This window comes from Sceloporus occidentalis, unplaced genomic scaffold (genome assembly GCF_023333645.1).
Source record: "Sceloporus occidentalis isolate IW3139 unplaced genomic scaffold, rSceOcc1.0.p SCAF_3, whole genome shotgun sequence".
Classification (NCBI taxonomy): Eukaryota; Metazoa; Chordata; class Lepidosauria; order Squamata; family Phrynosomatidae; genus Sceloporus; species Sceloporus occidentalis.
The window spans coordinates 219,851,436-219,871,953 of NW_028316983.1; the positions used below are offsets into that span (position 1 = coordinate 219,851,436).

Below are 20,518 nucleotides of genomic sequence, written 5' to 3' on the forward strand. Positions count from 1 at the left end.
AGCTGTAAGTTAGCTGATCTGGTTAACAAAGAAATTACCTGAAGAAATTATTTGTGCTTAGCTGGCAATTGATGGCCTTACTTAATCTACTTCCTTCATTGTGCATGTGCCATGCACAGTAGAATAAATTCAGTAATAAAATAACAACTTGGTTAGGCTTTAAATCACTACAGTTTCAATTGATTTATGTTGTTACAATGTGAAAACACAACAAAACTAATCCAGTGGAAGAGATAGAATGTTAATTACATATTTGTATTCTCCATTGCATTGTGTTTGCTTTTCTTATTTGAAGCTTGGCTAAAGAAAAATAAACATTTCACAATCCAGAAATATTTGGAATTGAAGATTCCATTCTTTGTAGACTGGATGATTTTTCTTCTAAATTAAAAATGCTGATGAACAGAATAGACATTTTTATTCTTTGAGAAGGAGTAGTTTAGCCAAAGATTGGTTTCAGAATTGACAGCCATGGAAATCCTAGTTTAGAAATCAAGGAATCTAGAAATTTTGTCATCAGGAGCTATTATTATATCTTTGGTTATGCCATTCTTATTCATAAGAACCAAAAATAAATTCTTCCCTCTGGTCAAAATTCTGGGTTTTTTTGTTTTGTTTTGTTTTGTTTTGTGTGTGTGTGTTTTACACATTTCAGTGATTTATTTTAGGACCCTTTTGTGAAAATTTCATGAAGTTTTTTGTTACACAAATAATCTCCCCCCCCCCCCCCCAAAAAAATACCAAATTTCTGCTTGAGGAAAAATACAAGATGGCACCCTTTTCACTCTAGCTGGGAAAAGTAGTGGATTTTTTGCCCTTAAACAGGGACCAAAATATATGTATATCACAGTACTTAATATGGTGTTTTGTTTTTGGATGGGGTATTCTAATACATTAAGGATGAGAAAAAATCCAAATATTGTTTGCACCCTTTAAGAAATTCTTAATGAGCAGTAATTGTCAAATACATAACATAATTAGAATTGATTATGAATTTCTTCATTAATAATTGAATCTTATTCATATCTGCTGAGAACTTGTTTTTATGGCCTGGATTCAGTGAGAAATCAGTTGGGTAGTTGTGTATAGGACTGAGGCATTGCAGCACAGTCTTACATATGTCTATTGAGTTCATCTTCTGAAATGCAGTATCACCAAAAATGGAGAATCCCTTTCAACCCAGGCATAGGATATCTCTGGATATCATTAGTTTATTCTCAAATATGAAGTTATTTTGGTTCATGTGTATGGAGTAGCAGAACACCTACTGTTTGGAAGCCTGCAGTTTTCCAGTGCTACTGGGAAAAAATATTTGCCTTGTTATGGGAGAAACATATCAAAGAGTCCATCTTGAAGTCCAGCTAACAAAACAAAGAACATGTCTTCTTGACAGTTAATAATTACTTCAGGTTGTTTGGCCACTTTAGCCTCCTAGGTACCCATTTCTTCCATAGATAGCATCCCCTTCCCCTTCAACCCCATACAAACTTACCCAGATAGCAATCTCCTATCCCTCAAAAACACATGGTTAGCACATAATTTGCACTCTGGCAAAACTGCACACATTCATTACCCCCTCCCCAAATGAGGCAAAACACATGCAGGGTTTTTTTAAAAATCAGACAATAGCCTCAAGACACCCTGCAGTGCTCCACAAGGTTTCCAAGAAGCAACAGTCCCCCATTTTCAAGGCAGTTTGGCTGGGCATGCTAGAAGAAAGAAAGGAAGGAAGGAAGGAAGGAAGGAAGGAAAGAAAGAAAGAAAGAAAGAAAGAAAGAAAGAATTTGGCTCTCCTTCCTTTGCTATTTCTTCCTGTCTCCTTTCTGTGCCTCAGATTGTCTTTTGACACAAACCAGCCTCCTACTCCATCCCACCCTCACTGATTCTACTATGGGTTCCTTCAGTCTCTTGTCAGAGATAAGACAGTATTTATCTCCAGATTCAGAGATCTCTCTCATCCTCTTTCTAATGTCACCTTGTTTGTTCTTCTTCTTCCCTGCTCAAGAGGAAAGAACAGAAAATTTGAAGGCACTAACACTAGCAGATTGTGACCACTGCCTCCTACTGACCTCTATATAGGTGGTATTTCAAAGAGACTTTGAGAGGAAGAGGGAAGGACAGAGCTGGCCATGTGGACCCTTGGTTATCACAGAGCAATCTGCAACAGTACAGGTTTTTAAAAGAAAAAAAAAATCATGGCAGTGCTCTTTCTCTGAGATTCCTTTTCTTTCCCATCAGACTTGACAGGGGTCACACACCCTAGAAACCTTGAGCCCTACCCACTGGGTCCTGATTGTTTGATACCTGCGTATGATTATGGAATAAGTAAAGATTTGCATTTACATACCTACTTGTAATTTTTTAAAAAATAATCAGGCTCTTTACAAATCAGTTTACTTCATTATTATTATTATTAGTAGTAGTAGTATTAGTAGTAGTATTGAGTGTCTTGATTTGCTGCAACACACTTTGTGGACAATTACAAGAAGATCTCTTGGTAGCTGATCAAACCTCACCTGCTTTTCGTAGCTTCCATCAAATGCGAAAGTTATCATGGCCTGTTGGCACAAAGGTCTTTGGTGTTTGCCCCAAACACAGGTTTCATGGCAGAGGCCAGAGTGAGTTTTACTTCAGCTCTGCAGTCAGAGTAGTAGGGCCATGGTAACTGAAAGATGAAGGAGAGTGCTCTTCTTTTTTAGTTACAAGACAAGCTAAACATTCCACCATCTCCTCAACCAAAGAAGGTTAAAGTATTTAATATATACTTCTTCATTTTAAATTTTTGTTCAACCTTCAAAGAGCCAGGCCATATAGTAACATTCCCGGCGTGTTTGTAGTCTTATTTTCAAAGTACTTAGCTGATTCCTTGGAAAAAATGGATCCCAACAGCCTTTCTCATTTCCTTACCCAACATTTCTTTTCCATTTCTCCCCCCCCCCCCCCCGCCCATGAAATAGTAACTTGTTTGCATTCATCAGAAAAGTAACTACTTTGTGTCATTTATAAATTGCACTGAATATTCCCCACTGGGTTTGCTCTCTCTTCCTTGCATTCCAGCATCATTAATAGTGTTAATGGCTTTCAAGCAGAGTGGGGAGTTACAAAGTATTTAGCATTTTCCTTGTAGCTCATCTGGTTAAACCACCATGATAATTAGAGAAAGGCTAAGAATAATTTCAGGGTTTGGTCAATTACCCTAGTGGAGCCTTTTGTGAATTCTCTGCATGCCTTTATCTTTATTTTTTACACACACACACACATATAAAACGTTTTTCATTATGAGAAGCAGTGGTGGCACTAAAAAGATGGCTGCCTACTACATTACATCTTAAACATTTCAGCAATTATATGAATGTAGTACAGGTTAATTTTCCCTTATCTGAAATTTCAAAATCCAAAATACTCCAAAATCCAAAATTGTCCATACAGGATAGTGACACCTTTCCTTTCTGGTGGTTCAGTGTACTCAGAAAATAGCACTGGTGAAAAAAGCTGCCATTGATGAAACCAGCAAGTAGCAGTGGGGAAGGAAGGTAAAAGTCATTGGGATGGTGATACAGAACTGATGGGCAGGGTTTAGGAAAATTACTTTTTAGATGGTGGCACACAGAATTCTTCAACAGCCATGCTGGCTGGGGAATTTGGGGAGTTGTAGTTCAAAAAGGGAGGTAATGTGCTATAGTGGTTTGAACAATGGAATACTGTCAGGGATTTGAAGGGTTAAAACACAGCACACAGGGAAATGCTTGATGTGTGTGTGTTTGGCCATGAGCATTCAGCAGAGTGGCAAGGCTGATCAGCACAGCTGAAGCTCATTGGCTCAAGGACACTTCAGTGTCCAAGTGCATATAGCCATGGATGATGAAACATGTGTCTGGATTGCACAGGAGACACATGACATGGTTACACACCTGAACTCACTGGGTTTGGGAAACCACATGGTCTGGAGACTATATAAACCCAGGGGTTGCAAGGGATAGCTTGTGGGTTTGAAGTAGGAGTTGGATTGGTATGTTTTGGAGTTTTAGAGATCTGGTTTTGTATTATAGCACTGTGAATAAAGAGCACTTTGGGGACTTTGTTTCTCTGGTGGTTTATCAGAAGAAGCTACAGCATCGGTTTGCTGTGTGTCCCCGGAGGTTCCTGCATTGCTGCAGTCCTGGAAGACATCCAGTTGCTGTCATCCCAATTGGACTTTGGAGCCACGCTTCAGCTTCTGGAAATTGCCAGCTCTGTTACAAGGGTCCAATTTAACCCCAGGACTCGTTTGAGTTGCTGACAGTGGTTGTTGGACCCCAGCAGTTGCGCTGACAAATACCACTATAGAGATCAGAGTTCAAATCCCCACGCACGTTGTGGAAACCCATTGGATGACCTTGGGCAAGTTACACACTCTTAGCCTCAGAAATCCTCATTATAGGTTCACCTTATATTTGCCATGAGTCAGAAATGACTTGAAGGCAATCAACAACAGGAAGTTCAAAAAAGTAACTTTTCCATGGTCTGGTGAAGGGTTAAACTCTAAAACACATTGATTTTCCCTATTTTTTTTTTTAAAAAAAACACCCAGATCATTAAATGCAGTTGTCTTTTTATGATGTTTTTCTAGTTTGCCCTTAGTTCCGCTGTTCATGATACCCTGTGGACCTTTCCTTGTAGATCTGCTATATGAGATATCATCAGGTAAATGAGCCTTAACTCTGAGAGTAAGTTGGGTTGTTGCCTTTTTAAAAATGTTATGGCTTGCCACCAATATTTTAGAGGCAAAATGTGCATGGAGAGAGAGTGTGTGTTATTTCAATTTTTCGCTTCAGACACTGCAACATCCAAAGCCAGCACCATCCCACAAGATTAACTGAGCCGGTTGGTGCCTTTGGCAGCGGACAATGCTTTGAGAATTTTGTCAAATCAAGCCAAGATGATCAAGAAGTTAATGTAGTTCCAGTGGGGCAACGGTGCCATTAACTCTGTCATTGAGTCTCTACGCTTGAAATTACTGGGTGAAGTAAATGGTGCTTGAGTTACCCTGTTACAGACCTTGAAATAGTTTCCGGCATAGAGCTTATAAATAACATCAGAAGTCCTGCTGTTTTACCTCCTGAATCACTGCTCTTGAAAGCCTTTAAAATTCAAGATTTAAACAAAATGGCAAAAGGGAAAGCACTTGTTCAGCTGCCTCGGTGCCTAATTAAATGAGGACTGCCAATGAAAAGTGAGAGGGGGGAAAAGATGCTGGGTACCCAATTTCCTGTTCTGCTTAATTCATCTGAGTACAGTGGTCCCCCGGGTTACGAAATTAATTCGTTCCGCGGTTAATTTCGTAACCCGAAAAACCTTCGTAAGCCGAATTCCCATAGGCGCTAATGGAAAAAAAGCCGCGGCTCCGCCGCGGCTCCATTTAAAACAGCGCCGGGGTTTTTTCGTAACCCGAAAAAACCTTCGTAACCCGAAACAATAAATCCCTATGGGATTTATTCGTATCCCGAAAAATTCGTACCCCGGGTAATTCGTATCCCGGGGTACCACTGTATTAATTCTTATTGATACAGTAAATAGACTAAATTACAGCTCAGGATTATCAGTTATTTTTGCAGCACATTAACCTTTCACTCTTTGCCGCAGAGCAATTGTGGCAGCTGGAGATGGAAACTAGGCATGCATTAAAATGGTGTGAAATCAGGTCTCGGAAAAGGAAGGGGGTTCCACTCGGCAGCACAAAAGCTGACAAGAATCTAAAATAACTTATCCTAAAGGGCTCCCAAGTTAACCAGAACAGATATAGCTATTGTGAGGATTGCGGTGGGAGGGCGAAACCACACTCTAGTGACTGCCATCCTCCCTCTGCCATCACCCACTCACATGCTTCCAGGCATTACACAAGATGCTTTTCTACTTTTAAAAAACAGTGTATTTCCAACAGCCAAATAACTGAAATACCTCACATGGAAGTTAGATCCTATATTGCCAATGTCATCATCAGGCTATTTTTACTCTAAATCCCCCATAAATAGCAGCACCTCAAAAGCCATGCCACAGGATTATACAAACATGAATCCTATTGTTCGGCCTGGGTAGAGTAAAGCCATTGGATCAATTGGCTTTGCCTACATGTTGACTCACTATTCAACAATTGACTGAATGAGTCTACTCTGCTCAGGATCAACCAGCAAGATTCCAGCCACACATACACATGCACATTCACTTTCTTTAAGTATCTTAAATATAAAGAAAATGGAAATTGTTTGATTCTTCATCTGTGGCCTTCTCCTGGTTAATACATAGACTGCAGCTAAACATTAGGAACAACTTCCTGACCATAAAAGCAGTTCAAAGTGGTAAATGCTCCCTTGGAGGGTGGTGGAATTTCTTTCTTTGGAGGTTTTTAAACAGAGGCTGGATGGCCTGATGGGGGTACTTTGATTGTGTCTTCCCACATGGCAGGAAGTTGGATTTGATGGTCTTTCAGTTTTCTTCCAACTCTATGATTCTGATATCTGTGACATGCTGTGAAGATGTGGTAAAGTGTGAATATGGTGGAAAGGATTGTTATCATTGCAGATGGAGGAAGTAATCATAGCAAACATGGCAGGAATCTGGGTGGTTTTGCAATCTTCTGCAAGGTTTTATATTGTCAAAAACATCACCCCCTACTTCAACCAAAAAGTGTACTTATGTATTCTTACCTTTATTCCAGGTCCTGCTACTAATTCTGTTGCATGGGTAGACAGGCCTGCATTTGCTCTGCTCCATTCTAGTGCTGTATGTCCGTTATGTAACTGTAACTTTTCATTCATACAATTGGAAACTTTGTAGTTGGCATTTTAAAGCTTACTGCCTGGCATCTATGCCAGTCAGCTGTGGTTGGCCATCAGGCCATAAGGTTAAGAGGCCAAGCTCTCCAATTTCCTAGATTCCTGAGTATCTAGGAGGAGATAACAAAACAACTCTGTTGTTGACCTTTGCATCTGAGTGTAGGTTCTTTCATGCAAGCTTTTAGGTGACTATTTGCCAAGAGCCTGCACCATCAATGTAACTACAGTGATAGAGCTCTGTCATCATAGTTATGGCTGATGATGCTATCCCTCCAGCCTACTGTTGCAGCCTGATAGCACCTAGAGGGAAGCATCTCCAAAGTGCTGGAGATCAGGGTGCTTGGAAAAGACATTGCAGTGCTCTTCTGGTCACAGGATGCCTTGAGTTACCTAAATGTAACTGTTTCTGATTCAGAATCACTTTGTTCTTGTGTGACTTCAGGTCAATTTTGACAGTGTTGCTATGCAACTCACCCCCCCCCCCCCACCTTCTTTACTAGGCATCATCTGATTAGGGAGAAAGAAGACCATTCTGTCGGCAATTAGAGCAGGGTTGAATTATGTTTTTGCCAGGTTTGGGGGGGAGGGGTCAGGCCAGGAGAAGTTACTTAGTTAATTAGTTATTTAAGTATAAGCTTATACAGAATTCTGCCTGTATTTATTTATTGACCCTATTCTTTTCTCCTTGCAATCATACATAATGCTTAGTATTTTGCATCTGTTTGAAATGCATCTTTTCCTTAAAGAGATGCTTAAGGGACTTCTCAAACTCTATTTTAAATTCTTTCTCGGTAACACCTCATTGGAGTTGAAAAACAGTTTTATTTCCCAGTCAAGGAGGTGCTCCTAGCTAGGAAACTATTAACTTCCTCTAAGGCTGCTGGGAACTTATACAACCTTTGATCTTCCTGGCCACAGTTTCATCAATGAGACATGCCAAAGTATTTGAGTGGAATCAAAATGACAAACTCAAAATAGGGTTCCCAGATCTCAGGGCCTGGACCTTTTTCTCTAGCCCTCAGGGTAAGGGGTGGTGGGGGGTGGGGAGGAATCTCAGGGTGAGAAAACTGTCTTGTAAAGTATGGGGGTGTATATATATATTATCATTTGATACAGTTAGTTGCTTTGGGGTTTTATTATTTTTTAATGAAATACTCTGAGCAGCTATGGTGAATGCTTAATGTATCATATTTAATGACTTTGCTAGGGTCCTCACCAATGCCATTGTCAGTCGCTGTACCATGGTCTCAGATTTTTACCTTGAAATCTCAGGATTTGGGATAATGCTAACCTGGAAACCTTAAAATGAAATGAAATCTGCAAAGTCAACCTGGGAACAGAATTTCATTTCCTTCAGTGGGGCAATCATAAGTAGCCAACTTTAGCATTAGAGTAGACCAAATATTTGTTCCCAAATCTTTGGGAAAGAGCATTAAGCACTTTGTTGGGATGGAAACCACACTACCATTACATGTGAGCATGTATGTACAGAAGGGGATGGTATCTTCGCATGGCAGGCAACCATTATTCAGAAGGTGTATTCTGGAAGATGCCCTGACCTTTTAGGGACTGAAAAACCTCTGTATGTAAGCAGAAGACCACACTCAGTACTTTGGAGCACAACCTTTGAGATTTCAACACATCTACATTTTGATTTATTAATTTGTTTAAACTTTTCCTAGGGTTTATTAATCTCAAAACCTGTACCCCAACTGAATGCATTCTTTGAATGGAACAAAGTTTAAGTGTTATTTTATACCAAAATATCCCATACATATTTGGATTAGTGGAACACCTGGTACTCCATTTGTTTGTATAATTAAGCTGTTCCTTCATCTTTAGAAAAGATGGGTCTTAAAAGATTTTCTACAGCTGCGTGAGTGAACATGTACACATGGAGTAACATTTGGAACAATAATTTAAAGTGAACCTGTTGGAATGGTTTGAAGCTTTCTTTTGTAAGAAAACCCATGACCTTAGCAGCTTGCAGGCAATTCTACAGCCAGTTTCATGGGCGACTGATATCCTAGACAATTCAATTGCTTTCAACAGAGTCAAATTAAATACACATATCCTATCTTGTCAATAGCGTAAATCCAATTTTTAGTCCTAAAAAGCAAAGGCCTTTTGCATAAATGGAACTTTGTTTAAAACTTGAAATACTATGCTCCAATTGATTCAATGGATCTACTTTGAAGTAGACGTAGCAACTGTATTTAGGCCAAAATGTTTACTAAAAAAAAGAAGCGGCTCTCCCCTCACACGTGTTCATTCAATGTACAAAGTGAACATTATAATCCCATCACTGAGAAATATGCTGGGCAAGAAAAATTCTGAAATATTTTCAGTGAATAAAATATTGATTAAGCATTTAAATAAATAAATATTGATTAAATAAAAATGTTTCTGTTTCTATAGTTAATCACATCCCTTTTTAGAGATAGACAAAGCACTCAACATAAGGTTGTTTTTTTTAAAAAAAAACAATCTTAGTTCTTTCCATAACTTCAACTCTATTTTTTTTATTTTTAATCGGTTACTAGGAAAGCTATTGATGTTCTGAACTGGTGTCTGGAAGCATTTACCTTGGGAAAATGGCCAGGGGCTAGATAAACTGAATATGGGGTGGATCCAGTAATAGTCGGGGGGGGGGGGCTAATAAACTGAAAATTAATTTGAACAAGGTGTTCCTGGTTGAAAGGAAAATGGATTCTGGTACAGGAATTCAGCCTGTTTTAAACAGTTGTATCAGATTCACAGTATGAGGGTGTTTCTGGACTCATCTTTACATGTAGCAGTTGTAGCCAAGAATGTCTTTACCCAGTTCAAGATATTGCATAAGCTGCATTATTATTATTAACCTTTATTTATAAAGCGCTGTAAATTTACACAGTGCTGTACATACAATCTTTTAATTAGGCGGTTCCCTGCCCTCAGGCTTACAATCTAATAAGACACGACATAAAAGGGGAAGGGAGTGGTGGAGGGGAAGGGGATGAGGGCCAGCAGTTCTTCTCTACCTCCAAGGCCAGGACCAAGGCAGATGGACTGGAGGGAGGGCTTGGCTTCTTAATGGATGGGTAAACTTCTTCCAGGGAGGCCTGTTGGAGTTAGCCTGCCTCTCTAGTAGGATAATACATATAAAATACATAGAAATACAGGAAATGATTCAATAAAACAGGCAACAAAAGAACATCAAATAGCAAGTGACAGTTATGCAATGCCTGGGAACGCTTCTCTGAACAGGATGGTCTTCAACTCCATTTTGAAGCTGGTTAAAGAAGTGATGGCTCTTGCTTGTGGGGGAAGAAGGTTCCAGGAGTGAGGGGCAGCGAGTGAAAAGGAGTGAAACCAAGATGGGGCAGAGGAAATCCTGGGCTGGGACAGCTGACTTTGACTACCAGAATGGAGGGCCCTAGTGGGAATGTGAGGAGAGAGAAGGTCTGATAAATAAGGAGGGGCCAGCCCATGGAGGGCTTTAAACGTCGACAGCAGGAGCTTATACTGAATAGGAGGGGGAGCCAGTGAAGGGATGCCAACACAGGAGAGATATGGTCAGAGCAGTGGGCGGATGTGATAATGTGTGCAGCTGAATGCTGGACAGAGATTAAAGGATGGAGGTGAGAAAGAGGAAGCCCAGCCAGGAGGACATTACAGTAATTAAGTCGTGAGACCACTAGGGCATGGACCAGGATCTTGGCAGTAGAGGCAGAGAGATACGGTCGGATTTTGGCAATATTGTATAGAAATAATCTACAAGTATCTGTACTTGATGAGATCAGACCTGGCCACAGTGATGCAGTGCCTTAGTTACATTGGACAATAACATCCAAAATCCACAAAACAGTGATGCCTTTATCGGGCAGGCCTGAGAGCCAGTGTGGTGTAGTGCTTTGAGCATTCAGCTAAGACTCTAGAGACCAGGTTTCAATTCCCACTCAGCCATGAAACTCACTGGGTTATCTTGGGCATGTCACATGCTCTCATCCTCAAAGGAACAAATACTGTCAAGAGATCCCCATGATAGGATCACCATAAGTCAGAAACTACCTGAAGACACACAGCATGCACGAACATGTCCAACATAGGAGTTTATTACACAGGGATAATTGGAAGTGTGAATGGGGTTTATCCTGTGAAAATCGTGCATTCGCAATTAAGATTTTCACAAGACGCCATGATTAAAGTACAATTATCCTGGGGAATATACTGTGAAAACTGTGAAAATATTTTCACACAATGTCACAATCAAAAGTGATTAAAGTGCCATTAACTAAAAATAATCCCGTGAATAATTTGTTGCTGTTTATTGCCTGGTTATTCACTTGTTATTCCTGGGATAATGAACATTGTGTGTGAAAATCTTAATAATGCTTTAATAGTAATTACACAATTTTCATGGGATAAACCCTGTTTAAACTTCCAGTTTTCCCCTATGTGATAAACTCCATTGTCACTTTTCAATTTTTTGTTCTCCTGTTTGATTTTTAACACCTTAGCCTGATGAAGCTTCGAAAGCTTGCATCATGTATTTTGTGCATTTTGCTTGACTGAATAAAGGTATCACTGTTTTGTAAATTTTGGATGTTATTTACTTTGCCATATGGTGAACACAGCTAACCCTGAATATGTTTTCATTTAGACTGAGAACTCTTTAAGACCAAAGCAATAAAATATCCAACTTTAGATTCTGCTATGGTGCACAGCAACACACAATATTACAAACTGATAACAACGGCTGCATCGGGACTGCAGAAATAATTCAGTTTGATACCACTTCAACTAACATGACTTAATGCTATGGAATTCTGGGAACCGTATTTTTGTGAGACATTTAGCTCTCTCCATCAGAGAGCTCTGGTGCCACAATAAACTGAGTTCCCAGGACAGCCTAGCACTGAGCTGGGGCAGTTAAAGAGTTCTCAAACTGAATTATTTCTGCAGTGTGTTTTGTACCTCAGATGTTCTTTGGTCACACATGTCCTAGGTTTTATCTTTAAAATGTTGGAGAGTATGCTCACTGGAACCATAACACTGCTCCCTCTTTTTGTAATTATCTTAATCTTTGTTGTCTCTTTTACTCATACAAAGCTGACACAATAACTGTACTCATCAAGGAAGTCACAAAGGGCCCTAACATTTTGGTTTAGAATAGATGTTATTGCTCCATATATAGATTATCAGTAGCTTGTATGGATTTCATCAAAGCCAAAGATGGGCTACACCGCTTGCTCCGTGTGGGAGCCGTAGCAGTCACACCGCGCGGCTCCCGCGTGGAGCAAAAAAGGAGCTCCAAAATGGAGCTCCTTCTTGCGGCGCCTCTGTGACATCGCGAGGCGCCGCTGGCGCATTCACGACGTCATAGGCGCCACGACACGTCTGGACGCTATGCGTCCGATACGTAAAGATGGCGGCACCCGTATGAACAGGGCGCCGCCATCTTGTACGTATTCTATACGTACTAGGGTTAGGGGGGGTGCGGAAGCACCGCCCCTTCCTAACCCTAGTACGTATAGAATACGTACTAAATGGCGGTGTGTAACCCGCCAAAGTAAATTTAAAAAGTCAACATTATGCTGATAAATTTCCCAGAATAACAAAGCAACCACCTTTTCTCCCTTTTTCCACAGGTGCCAGCCTGCATGACGATATTACTAAATACTTTTGGTTTCATCATTCCCAAGGAGACACTATGACAGTTCAGAACCCAAGGGAAATGAATCTCTGTGCTGCTGTATGGACTGTTGCATCTTATGTCATTGCTGACATGGAAGAGAAGTTGCCGGTCTAATTTAAAAAACAAAATCAAGAAAAAAGGGTTGATCTTTTCAGATTCAAATCATGAAAGCATCGGACCTACTGTAACTAATGTTGTAAAAAAACCTGTATTTTTTCCAAAAACTATCTTTCTTCTAGAAATTTTAGGAATGCCACTTTTATTAGTTTCAGTTTGCTGATTAAATATCTTCCACTTGTGATGTTTATTTTCTGCTACTTATATTAAATTCTCAGGGGTGGGGTTTTATAGTCTGTCTCTATTCTGCAGTGTCTTATGAGTCATCAGCAAGCAAATGGACCTGTTTATCTGCTAAAAACTTACAATAAATTTGTTATATTATTCTGTCAAAAAATCATTGTTTAATATGCATTTCTAGCAAACTGGAGGTGGTTAGGGGGGAGGAGGGGGAGGAGGAGGAGGAAGAAGAAGAAGAAGAAGCAGCAGCAGCAGCAGCAGCAGCAGCAGCAGCAGCAGCAGCAGCAGCAGCCGCCGCCGCCTATTCCAGTAGCCACAAAGAGTTATCAAACTAGCAACCACTCAGAGAAAGTGGCATGCTCACACAAACACAATTGTAAATTTGGGGAGAAGATGCTCAGTTTCACCTTATTTTGAGGAGGGTGGAATTATGGTGGGCAGCATTTTCATATTCTGCAACATTTTGCAAAGCAACATTAAAATGTGGTCATGATAGCAAAATTTATTAATAAGAAACAATTCAGAAACCAGTAGAAGTTGCCACAATTTGCTTTACTGGGAAGGGTTTAGCCCTCTCTGGGTTGCCACAATTCTCTACTAAAAACCAGGATGAAATGTAGGACAAAATTGAGACCAAAATATAGGACAATTGTTGGATAAAATTTAGCCCAAAATGAAGGCCCTCCATTTTTCTTAAATATCCTACATTTTGGGCTAAATTTTATCCTACAATTGTCCTATATTGTGGTCTCAATTTTGTCCTACATTTTGTCCCAGTTTTTAGTAGAGAATTATGGCAAACCTACCTCCCCTCCCTTCCCTTCCCTTCTCTCTATCCCACCTCCTCCTCTGGGTTAACTGAATTCAAACTATTTTTTTGCATTTCAGTCTCAGTACACAGATAATACTAAGGACAACAGGGGAAAGTGGAAGAAGAAGAGAGAAAACAGGGCATTTTAAAAGCAACAGGAAAAAGTGGAACAACAGGAAGAATGCCCCTAACAAATTGGGATGCTTAGAATGTTTCAAAAATGTCTCCTAAAAGGAGATAAGCATGTATCTTTCCTAAACAGAAATCACCCACCTGGAGAGTTATACAACCCTCCCTCCATTTTTGTAGAGGATCCGTTCCCCCCCCCCCCCCCGGGGCAAAAATGAAAAATCACCCATATTCAAGCCCTATTGGCTTGAATGGAAACATGCCCCCATGGAAGCATGCAGGTGCATGCCATGGGCGTGCACCCCATTTTAATCCCCTGCCTCCTGCTGATAGTCAAGGGACATGGATCCCAAGTCCGTGAGAACAGACGACTGTAGTTTGGAAACTACATTTCTTTCTGTCTTGAGGATTCTGGGAGTTATAGATGAAAAAAATAACTTTCAAATAGATCTGGTATGTTCAATATATGTGTGCATGGTCAATTACAGTGGCAGCTGGTAGATTCCATTCTAGTGGGGCAGTGAATCATCTCTGGATTTGAGTTTGAAATTTAAAGTATGTATTGGATATACTAAATTTAATCCCCAAAACAGATTCAGCACACTAGATATCTCCTTTAACGTTCAATAGCAATAGTACTTAACATTTCTATGCTGCTTCATAGCGAACTAAGCACTCTCAAAGCAGTTTACAATCTGTAAACTGATTAAGCTGGATACCCATTTTACCGACCTATGAATGGATGGAAGGCTGAGTCAACCTGGAACCCTCTGGGATTGAACTCACAATGTTGTGGCTGAAATACCGGCATTTAACCACTGTGCCACCAGGATTCAGACTACAACCTGGAATGACTTCACTTTCCCACTGCTGTGGAAGCCACCACCTGACACCAGTCATTTACACGTGTGTAAATTTTCCTGGTAGACTGCCTAGCCTTGGTCCAAAGCCTTATAATTTATTATTCTCCCTGTGTGTGTGTTGGTGTCTGTGTGTGAGCATGCATGTGCAAATGGAAGAAAATACATCTGTATCAAAACTATTTAAATTTGAGCTCTCTTAGCCATCAAGCATTTTAAATAATGATAGAGAATTACATCATAAGACTGAGCCATGTGTATGTGCATATGGAAGAAAATACATCTGTATCATAACTATTTATGGAGATGATTCACTAGGCTGAGAGCTGAAACCCATGAGTCTCATGTTTCAGTGCTGCAGGCACCTCTACAGCAGGAAAAATTGTCTGACCATCTTAGAATCATAGAATCATAGAATCATAGAGTTGGAAGAGACCACTAGGGCCATCCAGTCCAACCCCCTGCCATGCAGGAAATCCAATTCAAAGCATCCCTGACAGATGGCCATCCAGCCTCTGTTTAAAGACCTTCAAGGAAGGAGACTCTATCACCCTCCGAGGGAGTGCGTTCCACTGTCGAACAGCCCTTACTGTCAGGAAGTTCCTCCTAATGTTCAGGTGGAATCTCTTTTCCTGTAGCTTGCATCCATTGTTCCGGGTCCTGTTCTCTGGAGCAGCAGAAAACAAGCTTGCTCCCTCCTCAATATGACATCCTTTCAAATATTTAAACAGGGCTATCATATCACCTCTTAACCTTCTTTTCTCCAGGCTAAACATCCCCAGCTCCCTAAGTCGTTCCTCATAGGGCATGGTTTCCAGACCCTTCACCATTTTTGTCGCCCTCCTTTGGACACGCTCCAGTTTCTCAATGTCCTTTCTGAATTGTGGCACCCAGAACTGGACACAATATTCTAGGTGGGGCCTGACCAAAGCAGAATAGAGTGGCACTATTACTTCTCTTGATCTAGACACTATACTTCTATTGATGCAGCCTAAAATAGCATTGGCCTTTTTAGCTGCCGCATCACACTGTTCACTCATGTTCAACTTGTGGTCTACTTGGACTCCTAGATCCCTTTCACACGTAGTTTCATTCAGCCAGGTGTCACCCATCCTATATCTGTGCATTTTATTTTTCCGCCCTAAGTGCAATACCTTACATTTCTCTGTGTTGAATTTCATTTTGTTAGCTTTGGCCCAGCTTTCTAGTCTATTCAGGTCATTTTGAATCTTGATCCTGTCCTCTGGGGTATTAGCTATTCCCCCTAATTTGGTATCATCTGCAAATTTGATAAGTATGCTCCCAATTCTGTCATCCAGGTCATTGATAAAGATGTTGAATAGCACTGGGCCCAGGACAGAGCCCTGTGGGACCCCACTGGTCACTTCTCTCCAGGATGAAAAGGAGCCATTGTTGAGCACCCTTTGTATTTATCTATCTTCCATTCATAACAATCTGAAACACTTCCATTTACTGCCAGTGAATATCAAAGTGATCTCAACATCTATATCCATCTCATGAAATATACATCCCCTCCAACCATACCCAAATGACTAATTTTCTCCTCTTTATTGATTAGCATAATAAAAAATCTCATGACAGCACAAGATAGAAATGTAACCATTAATTGCTAGTTGAAGTGAATAGCATTTCTTGCATAGAGATTTACCAAGCACTCAATTCTCCTTGGCATACTGGAGGAATTAAAGACATTTCTTCAATTAGAAGAGTTCACTGTTGTGTTTGCATTTTTCACTTTAGGCTAGAAGAAGGAAAATGTGTCCATTAGGATGGAATTAGGCAGTACTAGTGCTGAATAGAGACTACTGAACACAAATTTAACCCAACTAGTATCTTATAACCAAGTTACAAATTATAAGTACACCTCTGTTGATGAAGTAGATGTGTTCCTAGGCATGTTGGCTGAGATGCTACATCACAGGCATAGTTAAGAAAGTTGTCGTTAACTGCCTTTGAATCAACCTTGACTCATGGCAATCCTATCAATGAGACATCTCCAAGACCCCCTATTCTCAGGTTCTGCAAGTTCAGGCCTGTGACCTCCTCAACTGAGTCTAGTCATCTGGCATGTGGGCTTTCTCTCCTTCTGCTGCCTTCTATCTTGTATTTTCCTAGCCTTTTCCAATGATTCATGCTTTCTCATGATGTGGCCTAAGCCAACAGCCTCAATTTAGTCATCTTGGCTTCCAAGGAGAATTTGGGCTTGATCAGTTCAAGGACCCATTTGTTTGTCTTTTAGGCCATCCATGGTATAGTCAGCAGTCTTCTCCATCACCACATCTCAAATGAGTTGACTTTCTTTCTATCTGCCTTCTTCACTGTCCAGTTCTTCCATCACAAATTTGAAAAAAAATGCTAATAAATTCTTCAAAAATTAATATTAACAGGGACTTCCCAGGTTCAATTTCTCTGCCTTCTTTTTTTTTTTTTAAAGGGAGTATCTTTCCATTGTGGATATGTGAAAAATTATGAAACTTGAGAATTCTAATTAAAGGAATACCAAACAGTAGGTTTACATTATCTAAACCCACTAAACAATACATTGCCTAGAAAATCTCAAGCAAAAGGAACATGAATTCATATTTTCCATACACAAAAGGATCTTGTAGCACATTTGAAACTGAGAGAGAGAGATGTTTGTAGTCTAAGCTTTTGTAGATTCAGTCTTATAGTAGTGTTTAATCTTATTTTCCATATGTCCTAACCAGAGGCATTACTAAGACTGGTGTTACCCAGTGCAGGAGCTTAGGGCATCACATTTCCTTTTTCCTCCTCTCATACCTGACTATGCAGCCTGAGAGCAAAGTCTTCCAAAGTGATTTTTTGTATAATGTTTCCATAGTGGAGCTTTAAGAGCTTTAACCTGGGCTGGAGGCTTTTGTGCAGGTTTATTCAAATGTATAAGATTTTGGTAGAACTTGAGGACTGGCTGAACTTGTCTTAGAACACCCAGCAACTACAATTATATGCCATTGATAATTGCTCCACTTGGATATCTTTCAAATTTGGAAGTGTCATTGAGATGTAGTTTACAATGTTGTCACCACCAAATTGTGAGATCATTCATATGAAATGCTTTTCATGTTCCATATCTGTGCATTTCAGTTCTTCCAGCCAGAACAGCCAGAACAGTTGTGGGTTTTGCTGAAGCCCTTGACGATGCCTTCAAAGAGGAAAGGCAGTGCAGACATTTATTTTATGTTCTGTATTAGGTGTTGTTGAATGTTTTCTTCATCTGTGCCATTAGTCTTTCAGCTGTCATTCTAATGCTTCCAAATCTGTTTAAGGCAGTGGATTAAGTAAGACATCAACAGCTGGCAAAGTCTGCAGAGGGAGCTTCAAATACTCAGCAACATGTTCACCCTGAGCACTATTTATTGACATGCAAGGAAGAATAATTGCTGTACACAGCAAGAAAAAATTCACATCCATCTGAAATCTCCACAGCTGAAAACAAGACTTTTCAGCTAGTTTTTTTCAGGTGAATGCAGACAACTTGTTTACTATATGGTAGACACTGACTGCTGCAGTTAGTGTGAAGATAGGTAGGAAACTGGCCTTCCAAAGATTTTGGCCTACACCTGTTGTGTAGCTATATGTTCTCCCTGCATATCGCAGTTGCCAATGGAACTGCTACCATATTTTCCAATCTGCACCATGTAGGGCTACATGTCAGGATGTGCATAACAAATTAAGAATTTACTTAGAGATGACTCAAGACTTTGTGGTGCTGGGGTCAAAACAACAAAACAGAGATCATTGGGGAGGGTTTTCTCTTGGTCCCATTACCATCATAGATAGATTTGGTGAGGACTCCAGACAGGACCTTCTCAGTGAATGCACTCAGGCTGTGAGTTCTCTGCCATGGGAGACTAAGCTGGGCTCCTCTCTGCTCTTTTTCTGCTGTCAGGTAGCAACCTTTTTATTTGAACAGGCATTTGGTGACTAACTGGCTATACAAAAAAATCTTTTAATAGATTGCTCATGCTGCACTTTTATTGTTAATGTCAAGTTTTTAAATGATTTCATGCTGTTTTAAATATTGATACAGTCGCCCCTTGGAACGCACAGGGGATCCGTTGCCCCATGAGCTTGAATGAGGTGTGTGTATGTGGGGTGTGCACCGCGGGCATGCACCCCATTAAGGTTAATGGCAGTCGCCCCTCCGCGGATTTTCAAGTCCGTGGATTTCAAGTCTGCGGACTTGGAAGAGTGACTGTATTTTAATAAAGGTGACTTATTTAATTGTGTTTTTTAAACTTTTTTTCACATTAGTTTATATGACTTGAGGGAGTAAAATTTATTTATATTTACTCCTGAAACTATTTACATTCTGCATTTCAGTCTGAAAATCTACAAGGTGGCTAACAAAGTTATTAAAATAGAAACAACTATCAAAGGCAAGTGAATGTAGAGCACATTGTAGTAGTCCAGTGTCTGGGTGTTACTAAGATGTGAAGTACAGTGGTTAAATTAGGAACATGTAAAACTGGTAAAAGGGCTTGAACTGGTTAAATACTATACAGGTCTTTGCGTAATCTGGTGTCTTCCAAATTTTGGACTATAATTCCTCTCACTCCCAACCAGAATGGAAATTGGGTTTGAATTCCTTTTGTTTTCTCTCTTTGATCATTTACTTTAAAATCACTCATGGGATAAAATTTGTAATGCAAGTTAAGTGTCTACTTAATTATGCTTCCTTTAACTATAAGAATACAAAGAGATCTTGCAGCACTTTTGAAACTGACTGAAAGACAGAAGATAGAAGATAGAGCTTTCATAGACTTCAGCCTACTTCCTCAAATGCATAATGCATGGAATGTTCTCAAAGAAATGGGAGTGCTATTACATTCGATTGTCCTGATGTGTAACCTTCACTCAGGACAAGGGGCTGCTGTCAGAACTGAATACGGAGAAACAGAATGGTTCCCAGCTGCAAAGCGCTGCATACGATCATCCTATTTATTCTGCTTGTATGCTGAAAATATCATGCACAGAGTAGGCATAGACTCAAAGGCAGGAGGAGCAACTGGAAGTGATGCCATGTAATCTTTGGTTGTCCCTTTGAAAAGGATATAGTCAAAAAGTTATTGGGGTGAGGGTTTTTGAGGGAAACTGGAGATGGGAGAGCAAAAACCAATACAGTTGATTTCCCCCCGCAGAACAATGGAGAAAATCGGGGGATTAAAAAGGCATTTTCCTGGGAAAGTCACATTATCACGGTGAAGATTTTTCAGATGATGTCACAATCTAAGAGGACTTATCCTGGGAAGAACCAGGTATGCTCCAGCAACAAACCATTCATGGGGAAATTCACATGAATAGTTTATTGCTGGAGCATTCCTAGTTCTTCCTGGGATAAATCCTCTCAGATCGTGATGTGTGTGAAAATCTTCGCTGCAATCAAGTGACTTTCCTGGGAAAATGCTTTTTTAATCCCCTGATTTTCACCCATGTGATAGTCTCCGATGTCTGAAAGTATCACCCTCAAGTCACCTTATCTTTCTTATTTATTTATTTTGCATGCCACCTTTCTCCCCGAAAGGGACCCAAGATGGCTCACAAATAAAAACTCTTTAAAAATTTATTGCAATAAAACAATGAAAACATTACATAAAACAATATAAAATTACAAACATTAAAACCACAATAAAACCATGATACTCACCTTGTTGAGGACATGAAGATTTGCAAACGTCCTTTAAATACATGCTTCACATATATTATGGTCTGGGGTGGGGGAGACAGACCTGATTCCCATACAGATTGAGTTCCCTTATCTGAAATGCTTGGGACCAGAGGTATTTTAGATTTTAATATTTTTAAAAAATATCTCAAAATACCTCTCTTTGCATAAATGTACGTAATGAGATATCTTGGAGGTGGGGCCCAAGTCTAAACACAAAATTAA

At 40.0% G+C, this 20,518-nt stretch overlaps 1 protein-coding gene across 2 annotated transcripts in view; it reads left to right on the plus strand.

The window, feature by feature from the left end:
* The window catches only part of CPQ (carboxypeptidase Q), a 243,225-nt gene extending 230,298 nt beyond the window's left edge, over positions 1–12,927 (plus strand). For both annotated transcript variants that reach the window (XM_089518924.1, XM_089518925.1), the window contains one exon: positions 12,443–12,927. In XM_089518924.1, coding sequence (XP_089375050.1) covers positions 12,443–12,603 — 161 coding nt within the window. In that variant the 3' untranslated portion in view covers positions 12,604–12,927. The remainder of the gene's footprint in view (positions 1–12,442) is intronic.
* Positions 12,928–20,518: the final 7,591 nt, after the last annotated feature.